This window comes from Mustela lutreola, chromosome 2, assembly GCF_030435805.1.
Source record: "Mustela lutreola isolate mMusLut2 chromosome 2, mMusLut2.pri, whole genome shotgun sequence".
In the NCBI taxonomy this organism is placed as follows: domain Eukaryota; kingdom Metazoa; phylum Chordata; class Mammalia; order Carnivora; family Mustelidae; genus Mustela; species Mustela lutreola.
Window position 1 is genome coordinate 33615906 of NC_081291.1, and position 25520 is coordinate 33641425.

Here is a 25520-nt window from a genome sequence, read left to right on the forward strand (position 1 = left end):
TTTTCCTTAATAGTTATAGAGCTTAGTTAAGTTATCTATTCCATATTGGATGAGTTGTGGTCGTTCGTACTTCTCACGAAATTGTTCCATTTTATCTAAGTTGTCAAATTTATGTGTGTAGATTTGTCGGCAACACTCTCTGATTACCTTTTAATGTCTTCAGGGTCTGCAGTAATTCCCTGTTTAATTCCTAATGCTGGTAATTTGTGTCTTCTCTAATTTTTTTTCTTTGTCAGTTTCGCCTTGTTTTTATTCACTGAACAGCAGACCTTCAACTTCTATCTAGTTGCATATAATAGATTTACTTATATTTTTATCTATAGTTTAATTGGCCATTTCTTTTTCTTTTGTAGTAGTACATAAAACTGAGGTAAATCTTGAGAGGATCCTGATAATAGAGCCAAAGTGCAGTATTTTAAAAATTAACTATTACTCGTTAAAAAATTATATTATCTTAGATTTTTTAGAACGGTTACGACTATTTTTCCATTTTTAGTAAAGGTTCTTTTTAAATGTTTAACTTTAATAATATGTATTATATATGTATATGTATATATGTGTGTGTATATACATATACACACATGAGTATGTATAAGTTTTATAATTTTGAGAGACTTTTCATATCCATATACAGCAATCCCCCCGCTTATCCACAGGGGCTAAGTTTCAAGACCTCCAGGAGATGCCCAAAACTGTAGATAGTACCGAATCCTACAAATACCATATCTTTTCCTACTTATACATACCTATGATGAAGTTTAATTTATAAATTAGGTACAATAAGAGATTAACAATAATAGTAAAAGAGAACAATTATAATAAATGATTAAAAATTATATGAATGTGGCCTCTCTCTCTCAAAATATATCTACTCACCCTTCTTGAAATGACGTGAGATGACAAAATGTCTACGTGGTGAGATGAAGCATTGTGAATGACATAAGCATTGTGATGTAGCATTAGGCTACTACTGATCTTACAGTATGTCAGGAGGATCATCTGTTTCCAAAACACAGTGACCATAAGTAACTAAAACCATGGAAAGAGAGACTGTAGATAAGGGTGGGGGTGAGGGGGGTTTCCATATTCTCAAATTTTAATCCATGTACTTGTCCCATGTTTAAGAACAAAACCAACTTAAAATGGATCAGAGACCTAAAAGTAAAAAGTAAACTATAAAATTTTAAAACAAAGAGAGCAGAAAATGACAGCTGTATCACTTTGATTTAAGCAAAAATTTCTCAGCCAGCACACTAAAAAAACAAAGCCCACAGAGGAAAAACACTGATAAATCAGACTTCCTCAAAATTAAGAACTTTGGGCTCTTCAAAAGACACAGTCAAGACAATGAAAAGAAAACTTAGGCATGGGGAGAATGTTCACAAACCACCAAGATGATACAGGAATTGTATCCAGAATGTATGAAGAACTCCTAAAACATAACCAAAAGGAAAACAAAACAAAACGAAACAAGACAACCCTAGAACCCAAACAAGAAAAAATAAGCAGAGGATTTACCTCTTCTTCATGGCTCAATATATTCCTTTTTTTTTTTTTTTCTCTTTTAAGGTTTTATATGCTATGCCATTATATATATATATATACCAAATGTGGCATCCCACTCTTTAGGGAAATTATGAACCTTATTCTGCTTCAAGGTCCTCAGACTCAAGGATTAGGATGCTCTGCTAATTGTTTTTCTCGACAAAGCTGGCTAAATTGTGTAAAAGCCTACCATGAGCCTGTGACCAGTCTTTTTAGATGTCATTGACCAGCACAGCCACTAGAGATGGGAAGGAAGGGGAATGAGAGAAAGGAAGAGAACTTCAGGGGGGAGGAACGGTATACTTTACTCTATAAAATAGACTTCTCCATTTTCGGTGTAGGCCATCTCCCAGTTCTCAGGTAGAGGACCTAAATTATCCTCTGCACAAAGAGGTAGGTATTGAGGGAACTTCTGAGAAGCGTCCGTGATGGGAGCAGCAACGATGCCACTATTCACAGGCGGTAGTGCTGTTTCTTGGAGAGTGTGCTCTTCTTGGTCACCAGAATCGGCTGTGAAATCACAGAGAGATGGAGAGAAGGAAAAAAAAAATTCATCAATCATATCCCAAACCGGGGAGTTCACTACTGTCCACATCTATATCCTTAAAAGCCCTCACTCTTTCCTAATTGCTGGCCATCAACTCTACTCCATTTTATGTAGTTGGAAGTTCTTTCCAGAGAAAATATCAAAATGACATACCACATTTATTATACCTGAAGAGAAAGATATGCTCAAATAATGCATTGCTCAAAATCTTAGACATGCCAAAAAAGAAACAAATTCATGACTCAAAACCTTGAGTCTCTTATACTAATAAGGCCATTGAAACACAGACGGAGCCATACTCCTGCTCTTAGGTTCCATGTGGTTTCATGACCCAGCGGGCGTTGGAGGGCAAGAACAAAGTCCATGCTGAAAACACAGCGTCGATGGCATCCTAACCATTTTTGTATCGATTATTTATTTATTTATTTATTTTTTAAAAGATTTTATTTATTTATTTGACAGAGAGAAATTACAAGTACATTGAGAGGCAGGCAGAGAGAGAGAGAAGGAAGCAGGCTCCCTGCTGAGCAGAGAGCCCGATGCGGGACTCGATCCCAGGACCCTGAGATCATGACCTGAGCCGAAGGCAGCGGCTTAACCCACTGAGCCACCCAGGCGCCCCTGTATCGATTATTTAAAATATTCCTGGTAGACAGTGGCAAAGATCAAAGACTGACACATCAAACTGGAAAGTATATAAAACTTTAGACTACAGACACAGCTATACCAGTGAGTCAGATTTGAGCCTCTTTTGGAAAAGTGACGGGAATGTTCCTGTGAAAACCACGACAGTTCCCCCCAGAACAGGATCATGTGGGTGGACTAATCTGACTTGGGTCTTAAAAGAAGACTCTAAGTACATGAATCTCCTTGCCTTCTTATTAACTGGAAACATCACGAGGCGATGTCATCCAAGTATCCACAAACGGCACTGTTGACATTCTGGCTGAATTTTTATAGAGGCCAAGAATATTAAACATCATTCTCCATGGGGCTTTAAAACATAATAATCAGGGGTTGTAGTTATTTTCTATCTCCCACAGTAATTCTCCAGTAGACATTTCTGAATCCTGAAAGCAGACCGAGGAATAATAAAAGGCTGCTTTCCAATCTTTCTCTGATGAGTAGCGCCCAATGATGCACATGAGAATGAAGGTAATTCAGCATTTGGATGGAGAACATGTCGAGCTTCTTAAACAAGCATCTCCACCAAAGATACACACCATCGAAGAGGCTGCCCTGCATCTCTCCCATCTCTTCTTAGAAACCCTTCTCAGACCTCCCTTTGGAAATCTGTCCATTCAAGGTCATGGTGGTCTAGGTGTGGACTGACTTAAACCAACTCCTAGGTCATGTGCTGGTTCTAAGTCACATTATCACTCTTGCCTTTGTGACAGTATTGGGCACATGATCCAAAGCAAACCTGTGAATGCCAGGCGTAGAAGTGTTTGCTGGGATTATTCTTAAGGTGATTCTCACGCTGTAGGTGCTGGTGGCTATCTGGACACAGCTTGGCAAGACCTGACTTAGAATTAAGCCTACATAGAGGAAAGGCAGAAAGGAAAGATAGAGAAAGTCACCAAATGGCCCTAACTGAGCCACCGATTCCATGTACTCCTGGCCTCTTCAACTGCTTGATCCCCTAAATTCTTGCTTAAACCAATGTGTTTGCTTGCTTAAAACAATTTGTAGCCATGACTGCAGATTAAGAAAGCAATTAGAATTCTGAAGCAGAAAAAGGAAATTAGGCCAACATGGAAGAAATATTTTGAAATTTCTGATCAATTAAAAAAAAATAAATTCCAAACTTGGCAAGATCCAGAAGAGTCACCTGTAGTTCTCTAGGAGCCAACGTATATTCATTTCTGATGTTTTTAGAATGTACACTCCTCACCAGTCAGTGGCTGTAACGATCACCTGGAGAGATGCTAACATGCAGATTCAGACTCCCTACGACAGAGAACAGGTTTGGGAGAAGGTTCCAAAACGTGCATGTTGAAAGCACCCAGGTATGAGAATATACTTGGAGGATGGAGGTAACGAATTCTCAAAAGAATCACTAGAACCTTCAGCTTCTAGGAGGGATTTTGTCCTCCTGCCAGAGTATGGAGCAAATGCCTGCATCCACAGTGCCAGGACAGAGGCACAAATGGTAGGTCTGGAGGAAGCACTAGAGAGAGTGCAACCTGTCTGAGCAGAGCAGGGAACTCAGTGCCAGGTAATCAGCATCCTGAGGAAAAGTGGATTCAGTGTCTCTGGATCTCTGATTTTTTCTTTTTCTTTTTTAAGATTTTTATTTATTTATTTGACAGAGAGAGAGAGAGAGATAGAGAACACAAGCAAAGGGACCATCAGGCAGAGGGAGAGGGGAAGCAGGCTCGCCACTGGGCAGGGAGCCTGATGCAGGACTCAAACCCAGGACCCTGGGATCATGACCTGAGCTGAAGGCAGCTGCTTAATTGACTGAGCCACCCAGCTCCCCAGATCTCTAATTGTTCAGGAGAAAGTAGGAATGTCTATTTTTATGCAAAAACTCCTAATATTTCTATCACAATTCCTTAAAAACAAACAAACAAAAGGCAATATGGCATGTCCAAAAAAATAAAATAAAATAAAAAAGAGAGAGAGGGAGAGAGAGAGAGAGAGAGAAATTAGTTATAAGCATTAACTTAAGAGCCAGACTATCTGACTTTGAATCCTGGCCTCACCTGTTATTAATGTGGGCAACACACTTAATTAACCTCTATATGCCTTGGTTTCCTCATCTATAAAATGGGGATAACCACAGCAAGTCCACAGGATTGTGGGGAGACTGCATGAGTAAAGCACTCAGGACATCTCGTACACAGTTAACAGGATTTGTTAGCTGTCCCCATCATCAGTTTCTTCATCAACATTATTAATCCTAATAATCCTAATCCTAATCCTAACCTTTGTCTCCAGGTCAGATCTGGCCCTCAGGAAACTGGCAGGAAAAAAACAGATGTGACATCAGACAATAGACCAAATCAGAGATCTGCCTGTTTTAGCTGTGTGACCTCGGAACAAATTACCTTTCTGAGCATCTGTTTCCTCATCTGTAAAATGGAAATGACGCATAAGCCATGAGAACTAAAGGACTGAGGACACACAAAATGCTTGCCAATGTGCCTGGCACTCGGTGTGGGCATCTTGGGTGCTCGGGACTGGGACCTGCTTCCGGAAATGCAAATGTACCAGAGCCAGTGATCATCTTTTCACCCAATCTTTAAGAGCTAGAGAAGTACCAGGACAATGAATGACATTCAATAATTTTACCTAAGAATTTTAATTAACCCATTTTATTTTTAAGAAAGATTTTATTTATTTATTTGACACAGAGAGAGAACAAAAGTAGGGGGAGCAGCAGAGGAAGAAAGAGAGATAAGTAGGCTCTCCACTGTACAGGGAGCCTGATGTGGGGCTTGATCCCAGAGATCAAGACCCGAGCCGAAGGCAGAGGCTTAGCCGACTGAGCCACCCAGAGGCCCCAATTAACCCATTTTAATAGAAACTGGATATAAGAGGGAAAGAGTTGTGGCAATAGGTGGGACCTAAATAGGAGATGGTTCAGCTTAACAATAAGTATATATAATTTATGTTAAAAAGAAAGAAAGAAAGAAAGAAACCCCTGCTAGTGTTCCAAAACCTCAACTATGGGAAAGGAATATTAGCATAATGGTAAAATATCTAAGTAACTGTAATTTCCTAAGGAAAAATGAAAATTATCCAATTTTTTTTTATTTTATATATTTTTCATGTCTTAAAAAATGCTTGAGGTATGATTGATGTAAATATATTTTAAAAGATTTTATTTATTTATTTGACAATGAGAGAGAGAGAGATCACAAGTAGGTGGAGAGGCAGGCACAGAGAGAGGGAAACAGGCTCCCTTCTGAGTAGAGAGCCTGATGCAGGGTTCGATCCCAGGACTGTGAGATCATGACCTGAACCGTGAACTGAAGGCAGAGGTTTAACCCACTGAGCCACCCAGATGCCCCTTAAATATAGATTTTTTTATTGAAAGATTTTTTTTTTTTAGCTTCACTGAGGTACAACTGACAGAACTGTACGATATTTAAAGGATACATTGTAACGATTTGCTATGTGTATACACTGCCCAAGGATTCTTCCTATCTAACTGATTAACCAAAATAAAGCTATAGATATTTAATGTAAACAGTTTGACATGTTTGGCTTTCTGTGCCTTCTTTCCAGTTCAACAGAGCCTTAAACAACCTCATTCTCTCAAAGAAAATGAAAAGTCCAACAATGGGAGAACCGGCGACAAAGTGCAGACTTACGAATTCATCGTCCTACTCATGGCTTGGACTTTGACATGTGCTTTGATTTTAAGAAAATCTTTCATTTGATCTACCAAACATGGAGGAGTGCTGCTATCACTCTCTGACAAAAGGTTGCCAGTGGATCCAAACAGGATAGGGAAAAGGGACGACTGGAACACAGGCTGGATGGGGAATCAGGAAGCCTGGTTCTCCTGCTGTCTAGTGGGGGGCGTGCCCTGTTCCTCAGTGTTCCCGTCTACAAAATGTGGAAGGTAATGCCTAGGTTGCTAAGCTCTCAACATTTCCAGGTGGTTTGGGGGAATACGTGTGAAAATGACTTATAAACCATAGAAGAACATAAATAACTTTTTCATGTATAATAAGTAAGAAGTTTCCAAATATTAAATACACATATGCATACTTGGGGCCTTGTGAAGGTGACTCATGTCAGACATACATTTCTGGAGCGTGTATCACATGTCCCCAACTTTTAGCAGTAGGTGCCATCTCTGACGGTGTACAGAGCTAATAAACTTGATTTAAAACACACAGAGCACACCGGATGAGCATGCGGGCTCTTAAGTCAGATTTTGGGGTTGAAATGACAGCTTTGACAGTCACTGGCTTTGTGATCTTGGACAAGCTATTAGACCTCCCTCATATATGTGTAAAAAGCTTATTAGCAAAGTGCCTGCCACATAGCCCTGAGAAACATTAGCTCCTAAAATAATATCATCTCTTGACTTTCCAAAGGAATGTTTTATCATCGCCTACTAATGGAAGAGAAGCGTCAGCAACCTCATGTTCAATAATAGGGGGGCTGCTGGGAGGAAAATAAAGCCTCGGAACACAATTAAATAACCTTTGATGTCTCCTGGAGGGGGTTAATGGACGAACCATCTACTTTTTAGCTGTGGTGGTTTGGTACAGATTTTCTAAGCTGTCTAAACAAGGTCCTTATACAAATGCTTTTATTTAGCATTAAGCAACTGTGTGCTTTGGTCAGCAATATAACTCTACCTTCAGGAAGCACACATAAAGAGTGTTCATTCTCAAGGACTCATGTAGGTCCATAATTGAGGCACACTGTGTAGAAGACTGGCCTATTGCTTCATGCTCAACAGTCAGTTCTGGAAGTATCTGGGGGTAGTATCTGGAATGGGTTCCTCGTTGTTCAGCTCTTGCCTCAGTCACTGACAAGAGGAAGGGATTGCGGCCATCTCCCCAGGAGGCTTTTGGCCACAAGTCTCCTCCTCTTTTGCCTACAGACATGCCCCATATTATTTAGACATTTCATGCCTCCTTCCAAAGACCCAAAGCAGAAGTCAGTTAAGAGAGCAGCAATAGCATGTTAATTAAAAATATCCCAGTAAATATTTTTAATACCTCCACTGTGTTTCTCTATTTGTATATGAAACTCATTTCTTTATCATAACTCTCCCAACCAGGAGCCAAGACCTCATTATATTACTGTCACTCTATGCTCCAAGAGGCTCGTGAATTGCTACTTCAAGCGGTTCAGAGAGCAAAAATGCTTTGACACAGCTAGTTTGATACACATATCATAGACTGGGTAGTGTCAATTATCTGAAAGAATTTATATGAGTTAGGGTATGACAGGTTGTCAGCTGTCAGAGTTGTAGCATGGTAAATGAGAAGGCATTTACTCAACATACTGAGGATGCCCATCACACGTATATCTGAAGATCATTTCTCTCTGCATCCTACTGACTTTCTTGGTGTTAAGGACAGGAGGCTGAGGAAGACAATAAGGTGCCACCTGGCTTTTGTGTGGGGGTGTGCGGAAGGAATGATCAGACTGGCTTCGGCAATTGACAAATTGAGCCCCAAAGTTTTTCTTCGATGCCAGAATTTCTAGGGAGTATTCAGTGGGGTCAGAATACCTGAGGTGTAGCCTTTAGAAACCAAGATTTATAGTAGCTAGTACCAAGAAGAGCATTAAAACCTATAGTCAACAACTCCTACTTAATTCCTGCTTCATAGCCAGAAACCTACCTAATAAATAGAGAAGAAATAAGGGCACACACATTTCCTGGGGACCATCCAGTCCACATGGCAGAACGATTCCCGTGCACATCACTCTGAAAATCTTATTTCTGTGCCCACAACTATGTTTTGGGTTATATTATGATTTGCTATCCTTATTTGGTGAAAGATCAAGACATTATAATGTTAGCTACTTTTTTAAAGAAATATTAACTTTTTTTTCATAATCTGTTTTCCTATCAGCAAGGACTATTATACACGAATCAAGTATTTCTAAGTAATTGAAATGAGCTGATTTCAATAAATGCATATGCAAAAGATTGTAAATTTCTCCTAGCTATTACAACTATAGGTTAGCCCCTGGCCTAACCATTCTAGTTGGAAAATGGAAATTTTTTTTGAATCCAGTTCTTGGGAGCTGTAAGGGGGAAGTTAGTTATGATTTAACCTTAACCATTTCACATGTGATAGAAGTCAGATAGTACATTTATAATAAGAGAACTACCAAGAACCAACAAGCTAGAATAACAAAGTAGGTCTCCGCTTCTTTATTCAATGCCTCTTGCAGAAGGAGTGGTTACTGTTAGGACAACAAAACCATCAGAAATTATCTTAATTGTCATCTTGAAAAATTTTAGGCTTCTGACTTAATGACTTAGAAAACTTCAGAAGAGGTCTATACAGGCTCTAGAAACCATTTGGCTAATACAAGCATTTTCCTAAATATCCTATTAGCTTTGCTAACGCAATACAGACTTTAATTAATTTCCCCTTTATTGGAATTGAGTCTAATCAAGTAATTACTGAAGTGTGGTGATGTCAGGAAAGGTTACTAGGAGAGGGTTAGATCTCATATGCTGCAAATAGATAACTTCTCCATAGCGATACTCTAAAATATTGAAGAAATTAGTTAAGCAGAAGAAAAACAGGAGAAACAAGCTTTCGTCAAAGTCACCATATTACAAACTGGATTGACAAATGTCTGGTACAGTTGCGACACCTTTAGTTACGACCTAAGGTCAGACCCCCATAAAGCGAAAAATATTTTTGAACAGTTCTGGGTCACTACACTAACTCAGGAAATACACATCGTAACCTCTGTGAACGGTGCCCCTAAGAACTGTGCAAGACACAGTCTGCAACTGTCTTACCCAGAGGCATTGTCCTTGAAGATCCCCTCATAAAACACAGCATACCTAAGCTTGGGGGCAGATGGTCCTGAATGTATATTTAAATGTATAATGCAATGAGCAATATATGCTCTGTAACATAGAATACATATGTCAGATATAATCAAGTATTTATTATTTTTCCATCTTTCTCCATTTGGAGGCAAAAAACTGCACCAGGTAACTGAACACAGTATATCGTTCAATTACAATCTCTATTTACAAAGGTAGGAGACAAAAGGATGCTGCTAGCCTTCCATATGACATCAACGGATACTGAACTGTTAAACAAATTCTCATATTTCCCTTTATAGGTCATCAGGCATAATTATGGAGCAGTGTCAAGGCCAAGAAATAAATGAACAAAATACAAATATCCTTAAAATATCGTTTTGAAGAGAAGGAAACAATGCTGATAATTCTTGATTCCCTTCTACAGACATTTCCCTCTAGCCCCTTTAAGATATGTGGGTGAAGTTAAAATAATCCTGCAAAGAAGCATGAAAAATAGATCAGGGAAAATAGCACCTCTTCCCCAAGCCTTGCATGGTCAGTTCGAATTTCGTCAACCCTTCCAAGTGGTTCTTGAGAACAGACCCCTTCTCTTCGCTCTCCACCAAAGCCTCGCACCACCCCTTCCCCCAAATCCATTGAAGGGGAAGGTAGTCTGGTCTTTACCTGTAAAGCTACTGTTCATTTCAGGAACATCATCCTCCTCCTCGTTCTCCGCATGGACTATGCCAGCATTTTGCATATCATTGTAGGACTTGGTTCGCTTTGGGGTTGACTGCTTGGAGCCAGACTGAAGGCTTTGCAAGGCATCCGTCGTGATCACTTTCCCACTGACTGGCTGGCTAGGAGGTTTGGGTGTCCCATAATAGTTTCCTAGGTGATGGAGAGACACATTTGCATGTTTTAGAAAGAATACTTTGTGTTTTTTTTTTAAGACTTCACATCTGAATCTCTCAGTACATTAAAAAAAATTTTTTTTTTAAACTAGAAAACCAGAACACACTGTATTTCATTTCTGGAATAGGTCACAAGAGATGTTGTTCCTACCCTGCTAGACATGATGATTTCCAAAGTCAGGAGGAAAACTGCATTATTTCATTGCAAAGAACCTACTACTAGGGCTAAAAACAAAGCCAGCTGTACTGAATACCAAAACTTCATCCTCATTACATTTGAAATTCAATTGGTCACCTTTTAATATATATGCACCAGCATAATGCTGAATCCAATTTAGAGTTCGCTTCAGAGAAAATAAAAAATTCATTATGGCCAGCACCCTTACACGCCTACAAAGTCAAGGTCACTTTCCCTTAATAAGGGGACTCCTTAAGAGGGAACCAGAGCACTATATAAAAAGGAGGATGGTGAACACCACGTGGCACATCTTTAGCTGAATGGCAGGCTTGACTCTCAGGGTCATGTGGGGTGGGAGTAAACCCTTGCCAAGTTTTAACAGAAAACTGTCAATGGTGGCATGGTGGCCACTGTTTTAGGAAATGTCCATTTCACTTTTAGGCACTTTTCCCAACATTTGACTCAGTGCGTTAAGTGATTCTGAGCAGTACCTGGAGGGATTTTTACATTTTATTATTTTAATAAGTGTTTATATTTTTAATGTGGACCAAAAGAAAAAATCTAGCTCTACTAAGTTATAGTAGTTACAATAAAGTTTACTTTTAAAATTAAAGAGAAAAAGCAATATTTTTAAAGTGATTTTTTTATTTTAAAAGGCAACTATATATAAGAAAAGGTAATTAATTGAATAAGAATAGTAATGGCAGTGATTAGAGTTTCTTTTTGAAAACTTAAGATAAAAATGTTATTTTAAAGAATATTTCAAGTAAGTAATAGATAGTATGTTCAGATATGGACAAAGCCATAAAGGTGATTCATGAACAGCCAAAGTTTGAAAAATAAGCTTATAATCAATAATATGAAGTGACTATATGACAAAAAAATCAGCACTAGAATGCCACTAATCCACTCACCAGCACACATCTTCTAAAGGAAGGTCAGAAAGATAAATGACACAGAGTCCTTCAATAAATCCTAAGCAATGTTTGTAATTCTTTGCTTACTAAAGTAGAATTTATACATAATATCAAATCTTGCACACTGCTTCTTCCCAAGGACTCCCCCCACTGTCTAACCTCAGTACATGATTACATAAAATACACTATATAACACAAGCACAAAAGCAAAAGGAGACAGTAACATGTTGCTCTGAATGAAACACACGGGTATTCAAGAGCTGGCTTCTACTGAGCCTTTGTTTTATAATTAAAATTTATTTTTATTACTATTATTTCTTTAAAATATTGTGAACCATCACTTATGAATATGCACACCCACTTTATTTGACAGTGGTGTGACCGTGTGTGTCAGCAGGAAAAACTAACCACACCTGTTAAAACATGCAGTAGACTAATGGGTACCATGTTTGATTTGAAGGACACCAGAATGAAACCTATAAAACACAATGTGGAGGCTTATGCTCAACTCAATTATCAGTTCTTTTCACAAAAGATGATGGTATCAATTTCTTCAAAACATCTGTCAGGTTTCTAACTTAAAGGTACAGGTGATGAATACAACCAACTTGGAGAAAGGCATCCCATGTATGTTTTTAGAGGCTAACATGTGTTGCAAGGAAGAATTAAGGAGCACACATATGAACCAAGACTCTTCTTGCATTTCTTTCTTTCTTTTTTTTTTTTTTTTTAAAGATTTTATTTATTTATTTGACAGAGATCACAAGTAGGCAGAGAGACAGGGGGAGGCAGGCTCTCCGCTGAGCAGAGAGCTCGATGCAGGGCTCAATTCCAGGATCCTGGGATCACGACCTGAGCCTAAGGCAGAGACCCAACCCACTGAGCCACCCAGGCGCCCCAACTTCTTTCTTTCTTTCTTTTTTAACTTCTTGCATTTCTATAGAGTTTACATCTAAGGACATCCCATATCTTTGCTGAAGTTGAAAGGAGGCCACAGTGCTGACCTTTTCGTGAACTGAAGACTATTAATGTGGTTAAGTAAGTAAAACAGCTAACTATTTAAAAAATATCTTTACATGGGAGGGAAAAAAAGGAAAGACAAACTCCAATGAATTTAATTCTAACTCCTTCTGATCACTAATCTACCAAAGTATCATGTGTATTTTTGAGTTGGAAGTAAACAAGTCCCAGTGTCTATGTGAAGACTCCTCCACTGAAATATGGGACCAAAGGATGGGCCCCTTTATTCATAATTTTATAATTACAATTTTACAAACATAGTCACTCACTTTCAGTGCCATGAAACCAAAGCAACAATCAGGAAACTATTCTCACTTGAAAAATCAATGAAAACTTAGATACCCTCAGTTTTTGACAAAAATAAATGTTTGGAAAACAAAAGTTCTACCCAAATTTGACAAATATGTATGGATTTTCCTCAGTTTTCAAGTTCAGAATCTTTCTTAATAAATGATTAGCAGATTTCTCAATGAAGTTATAAACTCCTCCAAGCAGCCCACTTATTCATAGTTATTTCCTATTCCTGAAAATTAGTTTAAGATGGCAGACCCCCCAAAAAAGTACCTATTCTTTGGCTGACCATTCGCAATGGCTATTGTCAAAGACAAACTATTGCGTGAGGAATGTCATTCAGGTTAACCTAAGGTGTGGACATGAGCGGTATCTAGCACACCAAAGCGGAAAAGACACAGTTTAGGCTTCCGAATCCTAACTGGCTCCGTGATTCTAGGCATTTAACCATTAAAGAGACAAACAAAAAGCCCTCTTTGTTCTCTTCTGTAAAACTGGCATTCTAAGAATAATTCATTTTTTTAAAATTCAGCATTTTTTTTATTATGTTACATTAGTCACCATACAGCACTTCATTAGTTTTTGATGTAGTGTTCCATGCTTCATTGCTTGCGTACAACACCCCGTGCTCCATGCAATACGTGCCCTCTCTAATACCCGTCACCAAGCTAACCCATTCCCCCCACCCCATGTTCTCTGAAACCCTCGGTTTCCCAGAGTCCAGAGTTTCTCATGGTTTGTCTCCCGCTTTTATTCCCCACCTGTCCTTCATTTTCCCCCTCCTTCTCCTGAATACCTCCTTTCTATCTAGAGCACCTGTTTGGAGGATAAAAGGAGATGGTCCACTGAAAGCCTCTAACCTACACCAAAGTCTGCTACTACACCGAGCCTTGAGGACTGCTCCTTAATGTTCACAGCTTGTTTCAAATCTCTCAAAGGAGCTCATTCCACCGTGTTGGAAGGATTAACAAGGCATTGTGTCTCAGGTGCCTGCCACAAGATAACTCAATACTCTTCCTTTACTCTTGTAAAGGAACAAGCAAAAGAACCTGCCAATGATGAAAGAGCCTTGGGCAAGGTTTTAACCCTCAGTCTAATACACCCTCTGTGAGACAGAAATGACAGCCTAAGTGACCCCAGGATTATTACGAATATCAAATTATTTAACTTTCTCAAAGGTACCGTGTAAACTATAAGGGGTTATAAATGAGAAACGGTGCAATTACTTAAATCCCTCCAGCATTTCTTATTACCCATATTGCCTACAAATGTTACAGAAAAGCTTATTTCCAGGAGTTCTCTAACTACAGGGAGTTCAACTTTCCTTCACAGATACATTTTTCCCCCATGTATTCTAAAAAATCATTTGAATTACTCCCTAACATAAAAATGGAGGTTTTTTTTTTTTTTTTTTAATTTAAAAGACTTTATTTATTTGACAGAGAGAGCACAAGCAGGTAGAGCAAGAGGCAGAGGGAGAGGGAGAAGCAGACTCCCCGCTGAGCAGAGAGCCCAATATAGGGCTGGATCCCAGGACCCTGGGATCATGACCTGAGCCGAAGGCAGATGCTTAACCCACTAAGCCACCAAGGCACCCCCAAAATGGATTGTTTCTGATTAAAATCTGGATATACTGAGAAGTGCTACACAACAAAGCATAAGCTCTGGTTCCTTGGATTCTGTCCATTCCAGGCAATGTTGATGACAAGTGTGTGATCACGGCCAATTCACCTGGAACACACTTGTTGCATTAAGGATTTCTGCAGAGAAGCTGTTCTCTTACCCTGGGTGCGTCCCTGTCCTTGCCAGGCCAACATCTTGGCCCCAGTCAAGAACAGCCTCCTGAAGGCTGATGCAATGTGAAACCATGGGCGTACAAAGGGACTGGGGCACAGCAGGGAGGGGAGAAAACCTAAAACTTCAAAACAGCTTTGGTAAGTTACGGATTGGTCTTAGTGATGTGATTCTGGGTGAATGTGGTTTTGGTCTCCGGACTTGTGGTGGGTGGGGTTATGCCGAAATCCCATGTTGCCTTCACCATGGGATGGGCAAGATGGGTGGTACACTTGCCATCGGCCAGTCACCACGGGTTCCACGGCCTCGACCCGCCTTCTTCATTTTCCAAGTCTAGCTGCCTGGCCCTGGGCAGGTCCCACACGACTCATCAAGTCTCCACGCTGGTCAGCACTGGGCCACACCTAGTCACGGTAGACCGCAAACTTACAGATGGTACAGGCAAGAGACTCCCTGTGAGGAATACGCGCGGCACGTAATGCTATTAAAGAAAAATCATATGAAGAATTATAAGTGATTAAAAAATTAATTTGGGTTACCACCTAGCAGGCTTCACAGCTTCTGGGAGACATGAGCCCGACTGTCCTAGAGTCTCCACGTTAGCCAACACACACTTCCTGAGGTGGCCGGGCTCGCTCCCAAGTGGGAATGCATGTGTCTCTACAGCTATTTTCAAAACCAGCTCTACAATAAAACTTAACACGGATGGTGTCTGGGGAGGGAGGAGAGGGCAAGGGAAGACAGAGGAGGAAGCTGCTGCTGGCCTTAATTAACAGGCACAATCTTTGGCCATGACCAAGCCTAAGAAAATATTTTCTGACATGCATTTAAAAGTTAATGGGGACAGCAAATCAATTTTTAGAGCTTGATAAAATATTTAAGGAGGACCGTAACCCTGAGTTTTAAGCCAGAATGAATCAAATCTATATGACCTCTCACTTTGTACAAGTTTAGTGTTCATTCATTTCCCTAAAGAGAACTTTTTTTTTTTGGGGGGGGGGGGCAAGCACCATGCTAGACAGTAGAAATAAGATGTAAAGAGGGGACTAAAACGTGATCTTCACAAATGCTCTGTGTGGCCTACGTCAGTTTTCTTAAATGTCATGCAAACCATAAAGTTTAATTGCAATGGAGACTCTGGTTGAGTGGGTCGCAAAAGGGCCCACGATTCTGAATTTCTAGCTAGGACTCACCAGCGAGGAGCACTGGACCACCCCTTGCATAGACAGCAGAGGGAACCAGGTCACAGAAAACCATTCCTCTTTAGTAGATGAGGAACGCGGAGGCCAACAGCGGCAGAAATGCCTGCCTGAAGAGTCAGGTCTGGACCTGGCTGGTCCAGGGTAAACAGGGCTCGGGTTCTTTGGACGCCGGTCTGTAATTCCACATGGGAGGTGGGTGGAGCAAGAGACACTTGTCTGTCTTCTTCCTACGGAACATGGTTTTGAAAATAAGCAGAACAGCACGGTAGTGAGTGCTGACATGCTGGAATCCATAGTATGCGTCTTCTATGGGGCAATATCGCCTCCAAGGACGCAAAAATGGGTTTGATTCTTCGGGGTGTGGAAGGATAAAAAACGCCTTCCTCTTTCTATGTGTAAAACGCAGAGGTACACAGAGTCCAGAAGGCCATAGACATCCCGCTTACCTGTTTTTGCCTAGCCTCAGGGTCATGGCACCAACCACCTGCTTGTCCTCAGAGACTGTACCTCTGACCCCCCCAACTAGATCAAAGCTGCCCTGAAGTGTCCTCGGGAAACCATGTGCCTCTCCTTCCCGATGCCCTTTGCTGTAATTATCACACAGCTGAGTTTGCCAATATCTGTCTTTACCTCCAGACCACAAGCACCAGGAGAGCAGCGACCACATCTGCTTGTGGACCACATTTCCAGGCCTGAGGCAGTGCCGGCACAGGCTGGCATGAGGAATTCTTTGGGAATGAGTCAATACACAGGTAGGGACAGCACACAGGAACGCCAGCCCGGATGCGCCTCCACACCTCTCTTGCGGATCTGGTTTTTTTTTTTTAAGAGCATGACTCACCGCAGCCTCTTCCCAGTCCATCAAAATCACATCTCGCTGACTTCGGATCCGCGCTATTTCACTTTCCGCTTGCTTGCTCAGCACATGATGGTATCATTCCTACAAACGCCCATCACTTTCTTTTTACTCTTCCCTGGCTTACCTGCTCCACCCCACGGAACCATGATTTGCACACAAAGGAGGACAGTAAGCCACTGTCCTCTAATGAGAAGTTTGTTCTTAACACTGCCGTCTGGCTTTACACAGAAGACTGAAGAGGGTAATATAATTCAATAGCTTTGTGACCCTAATCTCTTCACAGTCTCAGTTCTTATGGTATAAAGACAAGAACAGCACTCATCTAGCAGGGTTTTTTTGAGTGATGGACTCAGATACTACATACAAAGTACTTCACCATTGTGCTGGGAACAATGTTCGCATGTAATGAACCCTAGCAGTCTTAAGTGCCACCTACTGTTGGAGGCCAGTATAAGCTCTAAAAGCACGACCCATACCTTTACTTACTCTCATCTTTATTAATAATCCTATGGGGAAAAAAAAAAGACATTAGTAGTCCCATTTTCAGATGAAGAGGAGATTCACACAACATGTAAACGATGACTGGCACTTGCACACCCACTTGTCTGTCCCCAACATCGATGATGTCAACTCAGAGGAATCTCTAAGGATCTCAAAGCAGGGACTGGAGCAAAACTACCCTGATCGCAGCCTCTCCAGCTTCATATGCCGAGGAACAGCCAATCGCAGCACAGATTCCCTTTGGTTACTTTCATTATCAATAGAGAACATTCCACAGTGGAGTTTGCCAACAGAGCTTATCACCACAGACGGCTTCCAAGGCCTGCCAAAGAACAGGACCAAGACCGTCTCATTTTCCTCAATGACAAACAAGAACTCTCTTCACCCCTGCTTTATCTCTGTGTCCCCAAAAAGTATACTCTTGGCAGCTGCTTTTTGGTAGACCTTCTAGGAAGCAAAACAATAACATTATTGAAGGCTGACATCCCTCTCCCTCATTGACATGCAGAAATATGCAACCCATAACTCCAATTTGAAATGTCACACTGGCGCCTTACTTCCATGCTGGGGGAAAACCTTTGCGATGCCTAAAGTGTATACTCAGCCTCTTCTACCCAGAGGCATTTGTAAAACAGGCATGTTTGGAACCACGCCCACTGAATAGTTCATCCCTTGTAAACCCTCTCCTAGAGAAGTCCCAAGGGCTGGCTGAAGCAGCAACCTGTCTCTTTGAGTGAAAATGTCAACAAGAAGGGAAAAAAGAAAGAAAAAGAAAGCAAAGCAAAAGCAAAGCAAGGCAAAGAGAGATGGTGCAGCTGATTTATTTTAAGCACCATATCCAATAAATTTGTTCATTGCCACAATTAGGAAGTCGGGCCAAGGAGGAAAGACACATTTATTTCTCTTTTCTTGGCCTTGATGTCAAATCTATCTAATGACAGAATGAGGCGTTGGTTCAAATTACAAAGCCGAGATCAGTTATGAGCTCCACTAATAACTTCTGTGCTTTGTGAGGGACAATAGTTAGACTGCTTATAGAGACAGGTGGGACCTCGATTCTGTTGGAGTAAATCCAACTCTTGGTATTAGAACTGGCGGTGCGTGGAAAGTTCCATCATGCTTTCCCAAGCCCCACCACCGAACCTGCCCTTTTCCAGTTTCTTATCTCAGCAAATGGTACCAGCATCTATCCAGTTATGTAAGACAGAAACTAGGAGTCATCCTAGGATGACTACCGTCATGTGCATCTTCTACTCCTTCTTATGATAACTGATCCATTGCCAAGTCCAGCTTTTTAATCACATAAATATCTTAAGATTCAGTCCACTCATCATTACCACCGCCATCACCATCACAGCCAAAAGCTAACTCCATCTAGGGTTGCCAGAGAAAATGCAGAACTAGATGTTCTATTGTTTTATGTGTTAAATCTAGCTATCGAACTCCAGCTCAACCATTAGAGCTCACTCCAATTATTACTTCTACAGGAAAAGCTTTTCCCCACTCCACAGAGATCAAATCTTCCCAACCTATAGTCTCTGCTACAGACCCTAGCGCACTCACAACTGTACACATATGTCTGTGATTATTTGAATATTGAGTCTTGTGCTCTACAAGACCTAGGAGGGCAATGATCATATCCAGTTTTGTTCAGCATTTTTAATGAATAAACAACTGGTGAAACAAACCAGGCATAGAGTCTACAAAAGAGGTGTCCATTTCCAAGAGGCAGAATGGGAAATACTGGCATCCCAGTCCTGCCTGGGACATGTCTTGGGTGATGGGCTTTTGGCCAGGCTTTGTCCCAATTCCCTTTAGTGCTTTAGACCAGTCTCTCCCAGGACCTCAGTTCTGTCTTCACAGGAAATGACCCCACCTCACTCCCACCTTTAAAATCCTAGAACCCTGCAACTCTAAACCCTGAACACATATGGACAGTTACCCAGCCCTGAGGTTTTGTTGCCTTATTCTACTTGTCTGCCATTTTACACGTCACTGAATGCATCCACAAAAGAAGATCCACCACTGCTCTGCAGTAACATGCTCTTTGGGAGGATTTGAAATTATCCTTTTTAAAGGAGCTTAACTCTTAAACATGCACTTAGCTCCCTAAAGTCAGCTGAGTGAGAGGGGAGGCTCCTTTTCGAGTAGGTGCTCACCCTTCGCTGCAGAAGCTTTTGTTCTAGAGCAGTGCTGTAAAACGCAGCACCCACCAGACACCTGTAACTATTTAAAGTTAAATTAGTTTAAATTAAACTAAATCTAAAATTCAGTTTCTCAGTCACAATAGCCACCTGCGGCTAGCGACCGCCATATCAGGTGGCTCAGAACCCCGAACATTTCCATTACTGAAGAAAGTTCTGTTGCATTGTCCTGGTTCTAAAGAAAGCAGGGCATGGCTCTTTGTCCCTCCTTCTCTAGGACCAACGTTCTGACCTTCTCTCGGGTTCATCCCACTTGCTCTCTCTGGATTCAAGCCTCGAGGCCAGGGCAGACTTTCAAACTCAAACAATGTCCCTGAGTCTCTCACTTGAAACCATGAGGTCCTCTGACAAGCTTCAGTAACTGTCCCTTCCACAAGGGGGTCTCCTCTGATGGGAGATGAGAAGTTGTGCCCTTGCCGTATGTTTCTGAAGCACCCTATTTCCCTTCTCAGAACACACATTGCTTCTCTTGAAATTGTTCCATTTGCTTCATAACACTGAGGGGCTGCAGAGGACAGATCCTGGGGCTAGGCAGCCCGGGTTTGGACCCGGCTCCCCATGTGAACTTAGAAAAGATAATTGGCCTCTCTGGGCCTCAGGCTCTTCTTCTGTAAAATGAGGAATCAACTGTACCTACCTCCCAGGACTGCTGGGTAATTAAGTGAGCTGGGGCATATCACACACTTTGAAGAGCACCCAACACATAGTTTATGCCAGACAAGTGCTGGCAAAAATAAATAACTAAAAAGCACAGCATCTTCAAAGGCAGGGCTGCTTTGGTCTTCTGTCCCATATATCACACCTCAGGCCACGAAATGACACCTGAGGCAAAGCGAATGCTCCATTGCTACTTGTTGAATTGAACAGTGTACGCATAGACGGGCTTGCTTGAACCCCGTACTGCCAGGAACGTACTGTCTAGTCCTATTCAGAGCAGTGCTAGTGAGCTATCTGTGCAGGGACGCTCACTGCCGCCATGTTCACAAAGTACCCAAAATGGCGGGGCGGGGGTAACATCCTACACGTCCACCTGCAGGGGGCGGGTCGGCATACACTGGGCTACCCCACAGCATTTTGAAAGAGCAAGATAGAACTGCATGGGGCGACGTGGAAAGATTTCCAAGACACGTGAAGTAGGAAGGACAAGAATAGAGGGAAATGATCGGGAGTCCATAGGTGCATGCCCAGTGTGTGTATGGTTTCTGAACCCCTGCACTAGACCCCTTCACCGTGGCCCCCAATGGGGAGGAAGGGAAGCAACTTGGACTTAAGTATGTTGACATTCTTTACTATAGTGAGGATTCCATCACGTACATTTATTACTTTTACTTGCATTAAAGCGTGTTGTGGGGGTGCCTGGCTGGCTCAGTCAGCTCAGTTGGAGCCATCCAGGCAGCCCCAGTGGCATGAATAGCACACAACTCTTCACCTCAGGGTCATAAGTTTGAAACCCACATTGGGTGGAGGGACCACTAAAATAAATAAATAAGAAAAAAGTCTTTTCCTCTCTGGAACCAGGACAGGGCAAGAGAGAAAAATCCAAACAGGAAAAAAAGACAGTGAATACCTGGGAAGTAAATAAAGATGTTTTACTGGCAAATGCCCTAGTTTACTGTCGAGTGGGAGGGGGAGGAGATGCATCACGGTGGCACTTTCGGACCATGGTGTTTGTAAATCTAAGAGCTGACGCTGATGGAGAGCTTACATGGGTCAGACACTGTGCTCAGCTCTTTACAATTATTGTCTCATTTAATCCTACCTGTGAGGAAGCGCTATTATTATCCTCATTTCCGCAAAGGGAAAAGGGAGACACAGAGCATTAAGCGACTTGCTGGAGGGCACACAGCTCCACCGCAAAGGGGCTGAAATTCCATCTCAGGCAGGGCGTCAGGCCAGCTTGCACGTTTGTTAGTGTCCGACAGACAGAGCCGTCGGGGCCCGTCCAAGGGAGGCAAGGGCAGAGGAAGTTCTCTAAAGGTCTAGCCAGCCCTATTCCTTGAACGGTATCTGGCATTTCATAAAAATTCCATTTTGCTTCAAACTTATAAAAGTCAACATAATACACTTCAGTGGGTTCCAAAAATGTATGAGCTCTTTCATATGGTGGGGAAATTATACAGCTAAAAGGTCAAAGGCTGACAAACACAGAACAATCAAATGGCTGAAAAACGGACTGGGTTATTAATGCTGGGCATGAGAAGATCTCAACTCCAAAACAACGCAGCAACGCTCACAGGAAGACGGTTCTATACGAGACGACTGGACACTCTCTGAAAAACGTTTCCCTGTTGCTATCTACCATGAAGTTAGGTCAAAGTACAGATGAGTAATTTCTACAACTTTGTAGGTACATTCGGGATATTCTCCTTGGGGTTTGCCGGTAAGAGTATGAGGATGTGAAAGTCAGACTGAGCTGGGTTTGGTTCCAGGCTCCAGCATTCCAGAAGCAGTGGTACAACCTTGAACATGTCCCTCAATGCTACTTGGTCTCAGCTAATCCATCTGAAAACTCTGTGATAACAGTTACCTCTGCCCAAGTGATACAATTAATTGGGAAACAAAGTAACTCCGCCTCCATGTCATTTGTAATAGAAACAACTGGAGAGAATGACTTTCTCTTCCTTGTTTCCCAGACAAGTTGTCCACACCATGTGCTTCACTTTTCCAATTCAACACATACTCTTTGGCATTGCACAACCACTCTCACCCTCAACCTTTCCAAAAACGCAATTTTTTTTTTTTTTTAAACATTAAGGGATTCAAGCTCCCCAGATGGGCATAATAACAGATTCCAAATAAGAACAATTCACTTTCTGCTAATGAAAGAGGATTCACATTTGCCCTATTCTGGGCCACGTGAATTTTTAACTAGATTTGCATTTGCAAGACAACCTTGAAGAAGCTCCTGGAGAGTCCACTTAGCCTCCTTCCCTCCCCTCACTGTAGGCTTTAGTGAATTTTCCTTGCGCTGGGTTTTCTCAGACCCCCTCCCAGTTTCCCAGCCACCAGTCAAATCGCAACACTTTAAGGAAACAGACAATTGATAATTAGCAATGCACTCAAGGGATATACTCCTGAATTCACAATCAGAAATTTGATTAACATCTAAACACAGCCCAGAGTATATTCACAATTTGGAAATGAGCAGTAGGTACAAAGATAATGCTCTTCCTCCCGCCCCCTTCCAAAAAATATCAAACCATAATCAGTATAACTAAAATCCATGACCATTACTTAACCTTTAGCCACTGCCTGGAGAAAGGACTATTATCATATCAAAGCTATAATATCCCTAATAAAATAATAGTCCACTTTTTATGGACATTGGGGAGGGTATGGGCTTTGGTGAGTGCTGTGAAGTGTGTAAACCTGGTGATTCACAGACCTGTACCCCTGGGGATAAAAATATATATTTATAAAAAATAAAAAATTTAAAAAAATAATAGTCCACTTTGTATGTACATTTTGTTTTTAACAAAAAGAAAACAAATTACTACTTGAAAATGTCCTTATGATCACCAAGTAAATCTAAATCACCTCTTGAAAATGTCCCTGTGATCACCAAATAAATCCAAATGTTAAAAGACTGTAAAGAAGTACACACAATAATTTGACCAAGTTAATAATCTGACCTACTAAATTGTATATTATGCTCTTCTGTCTCAAATTATAACACTCAAAAGAGCAATCAAGCTACAATATTGTTTTCAGAAAACGTACGTTGACTTTCTTCCCTACATTTGGCTTTGACCCTGCTATCCCATCTGGGGGATCTCATCCTATAGACTTATTTGCACTTGTGTGAAATGATTTATGCCTGTGATTCAACACAGTAGTGTTGTGAAATATTAAAAATCTTTATCCAATGGGATAAATAGTTAAATAAATCATGGCCATGCTGATACAAAGAGATTACACAGCCATTTAAAAAACAGAACAATTCAAGTGCTCTATTACTGAAACTGTAAAGAACTATAGGACACTGTTAAAAGACCAAGGTGCCAAACATCATATATTGTATACTACCTTTTTTACAAAATAGGGAAGAAATAAGAGCACATGCAGAGAACACACGTTTATGTACACACATGGCACAGGTGTCCTTGTATTTACATAAAGAAATTTCAGAAGGGTGAGCAAAAACTCATGGCACTGGATGTAATATGGAGAGAAAGGAGAATCTGAAATTAGGCAGATAAAGATAGATATACAAAAGAGATTACTTATTTCATACTTTTGAGATATTGTGCTTCAAGAACCATATATATATGTATTATCTATTCAAAAAATACATTAAAAATCAATTAGTGCTTTAAAAAAATGACATTCTATTCCTTCAAGATTAAAAGTGATACAATTAATTGGGAAACAAAGTAACTCCACCTCTATGTCATTTGTAATAGAAACAACTGGAAAGAATGACTTTCTCTTCCTTGTTTCCCAGACAAGTTGTTGTCAAAAAAAAAAAAAAAAGAAAAAGAAAAACAACTACCTGTAAGGTCGTATTTTGAAATTGACCATTATTTTTTTCCCACTTTTTTTTCTTTTTTCTTTTTTTTAAAGATTTTATTTATTTATTTGACAGACCGAGATCACAAGCAGGCAGAGAGACAGGCACAGAGAGAGAAAAGGAAGCAAGCTCCCCGCTCAGCAGAGAGCCCAATGCGGGGCTTGATCCCAGGACCCTGGGATCATGACCTGAGCCATAAGCAGAGGCTTTAACCCACTGAGCCACCCAGGCACCCCTCTCTTTTTTCTAATACCATGCAAGCCCATACCTCACAACAACAACAACAACAACACACACACACACACACACACGTTCAGTCTTCAATTAATAAAGAAGAAACCTCTTGGAGAAAAAAAAGAACCTCCAAACTATTTTTAAACTATTTTTAAAGAGTGCCACAAAGCCTTACACCACATATTTTTTCCATCTTAGTAAGGTGAACTGCAGTCTCCTACCGTTGATCAGACTCCGCTAGTTCACAAAACATTCCTGCCTGCAGAGCTCTGGTGCCTCACCAGTGCCCAGGACAGAGGCAGCCTCACGGCCCTCACACAGATACACTCACCTTCATAGGTGCCGACTTCCAGAAGGGTCCCGCTCTGCTCGAGGTCCAAGAACTCCTTCACAGTCAGAAAGTTATAGTCCACGCCAGGCACTTCTCCTTCTCTGGGAGATCGGGTTGTGCCTGCAGCCGACAAGACAGATACACAAGACACCATCAGTCCATGAAAACAGGAAGCTCCCCATTCGGTTGTAATTGGAATAACCTGTTCTGTAAGCTGGACAGCCTAAGCCTACCCACCCATCTGCCCAGACAGGGACCTGGTAAGGACAACTTTTTTTCTAACAGCACAGCAGCCTCACTTCCACCCTCTCATGCTTGTGACCTTTGGATGGAAGCAAGAGCCATCCAATCACCGCTGGGTAGCCTGGGGTGAGTTTTTATCATTTCTTAAAATGCACTGAATGAAAAAGGCAAGTGGGATTTTAGACAGACAACATTCACCATCAGCAGCTTTTACGACTCCAGTAGATACTAAAAAGTTATCCACCTTAAGCTCACAGCCTAAGGGGTTTATATTTTTAACAAAGGCCTCAAAATTCCTGTGTTTTGAAGGATATCCGGCAAGTTCCACTGTAATAAGCCCTTTGAAGAAAATGACACCCACTGCATAAACACATCACCAGAGAAATGCAATTGCCCAAGATCAGTGGTTGGCTATCTCCCAGGGATTAAAATGCTGCTGCTCTCGGTGTAATTAATAGGTTTGATGAAAAGAGGCCACCCGTAAGTTCTGATGGGAGAGAGGGGGCACTGAATTTGCTAGAAAATTCTCCCCTTGAGCATGATCATTCTCTCAATGACTAATAAATACAACAATTCTTCTTATGAATAATGTAGGGTCTCTAGAGGATTTGAGTCACCCAGCTCAGGTGCTAGGCTCTGTGCCTCTCTTTTAGCCTAATCTCAACCAAAAGTGTAGAAGTAGTGTGGAAGGAATATGATTTACACACAAACCGAGAACAGAAAACAAATCAAGAAGCAATTATGTGGTGTATGCAA

At 41.2% G+C, this 25520-nt stretch overlaps 1 protein-coding gene across 18 annotated transcripts in view; it reads right to left on the reverse strand.

Annotated features, from left to right (window-relative positions):
- Positions 1-25520, reverse strand: part of MAGI1 (membrane associated guanylate kinase, WW and PDZ domain containing 1) — a 648444-nt gene that overhangs the window by 117357 nt on the left and 505567 nt on the right. For all 18 annotated transcript variants that reach the window (XM_059161447.1, XM_059161442.1, XM_059161441.1 and 15 more), the window contains exons 3-5: positions 24522-24641; positions 10251-10457; positions 1854-2055 (exon numbers count right to left, since the gene is read on the reverse strand). In XM_059161447.1, coding sequence (XP_059017430.1) covers positions 1854-2055; positions 10251-10457; positions 24522-24641 — 529 coding nt within the window. The remainder of the gene's footprint in view (positions 1-1853; positions 2056-10250; positions 10458-24521; positions 24642-25520) is intronic.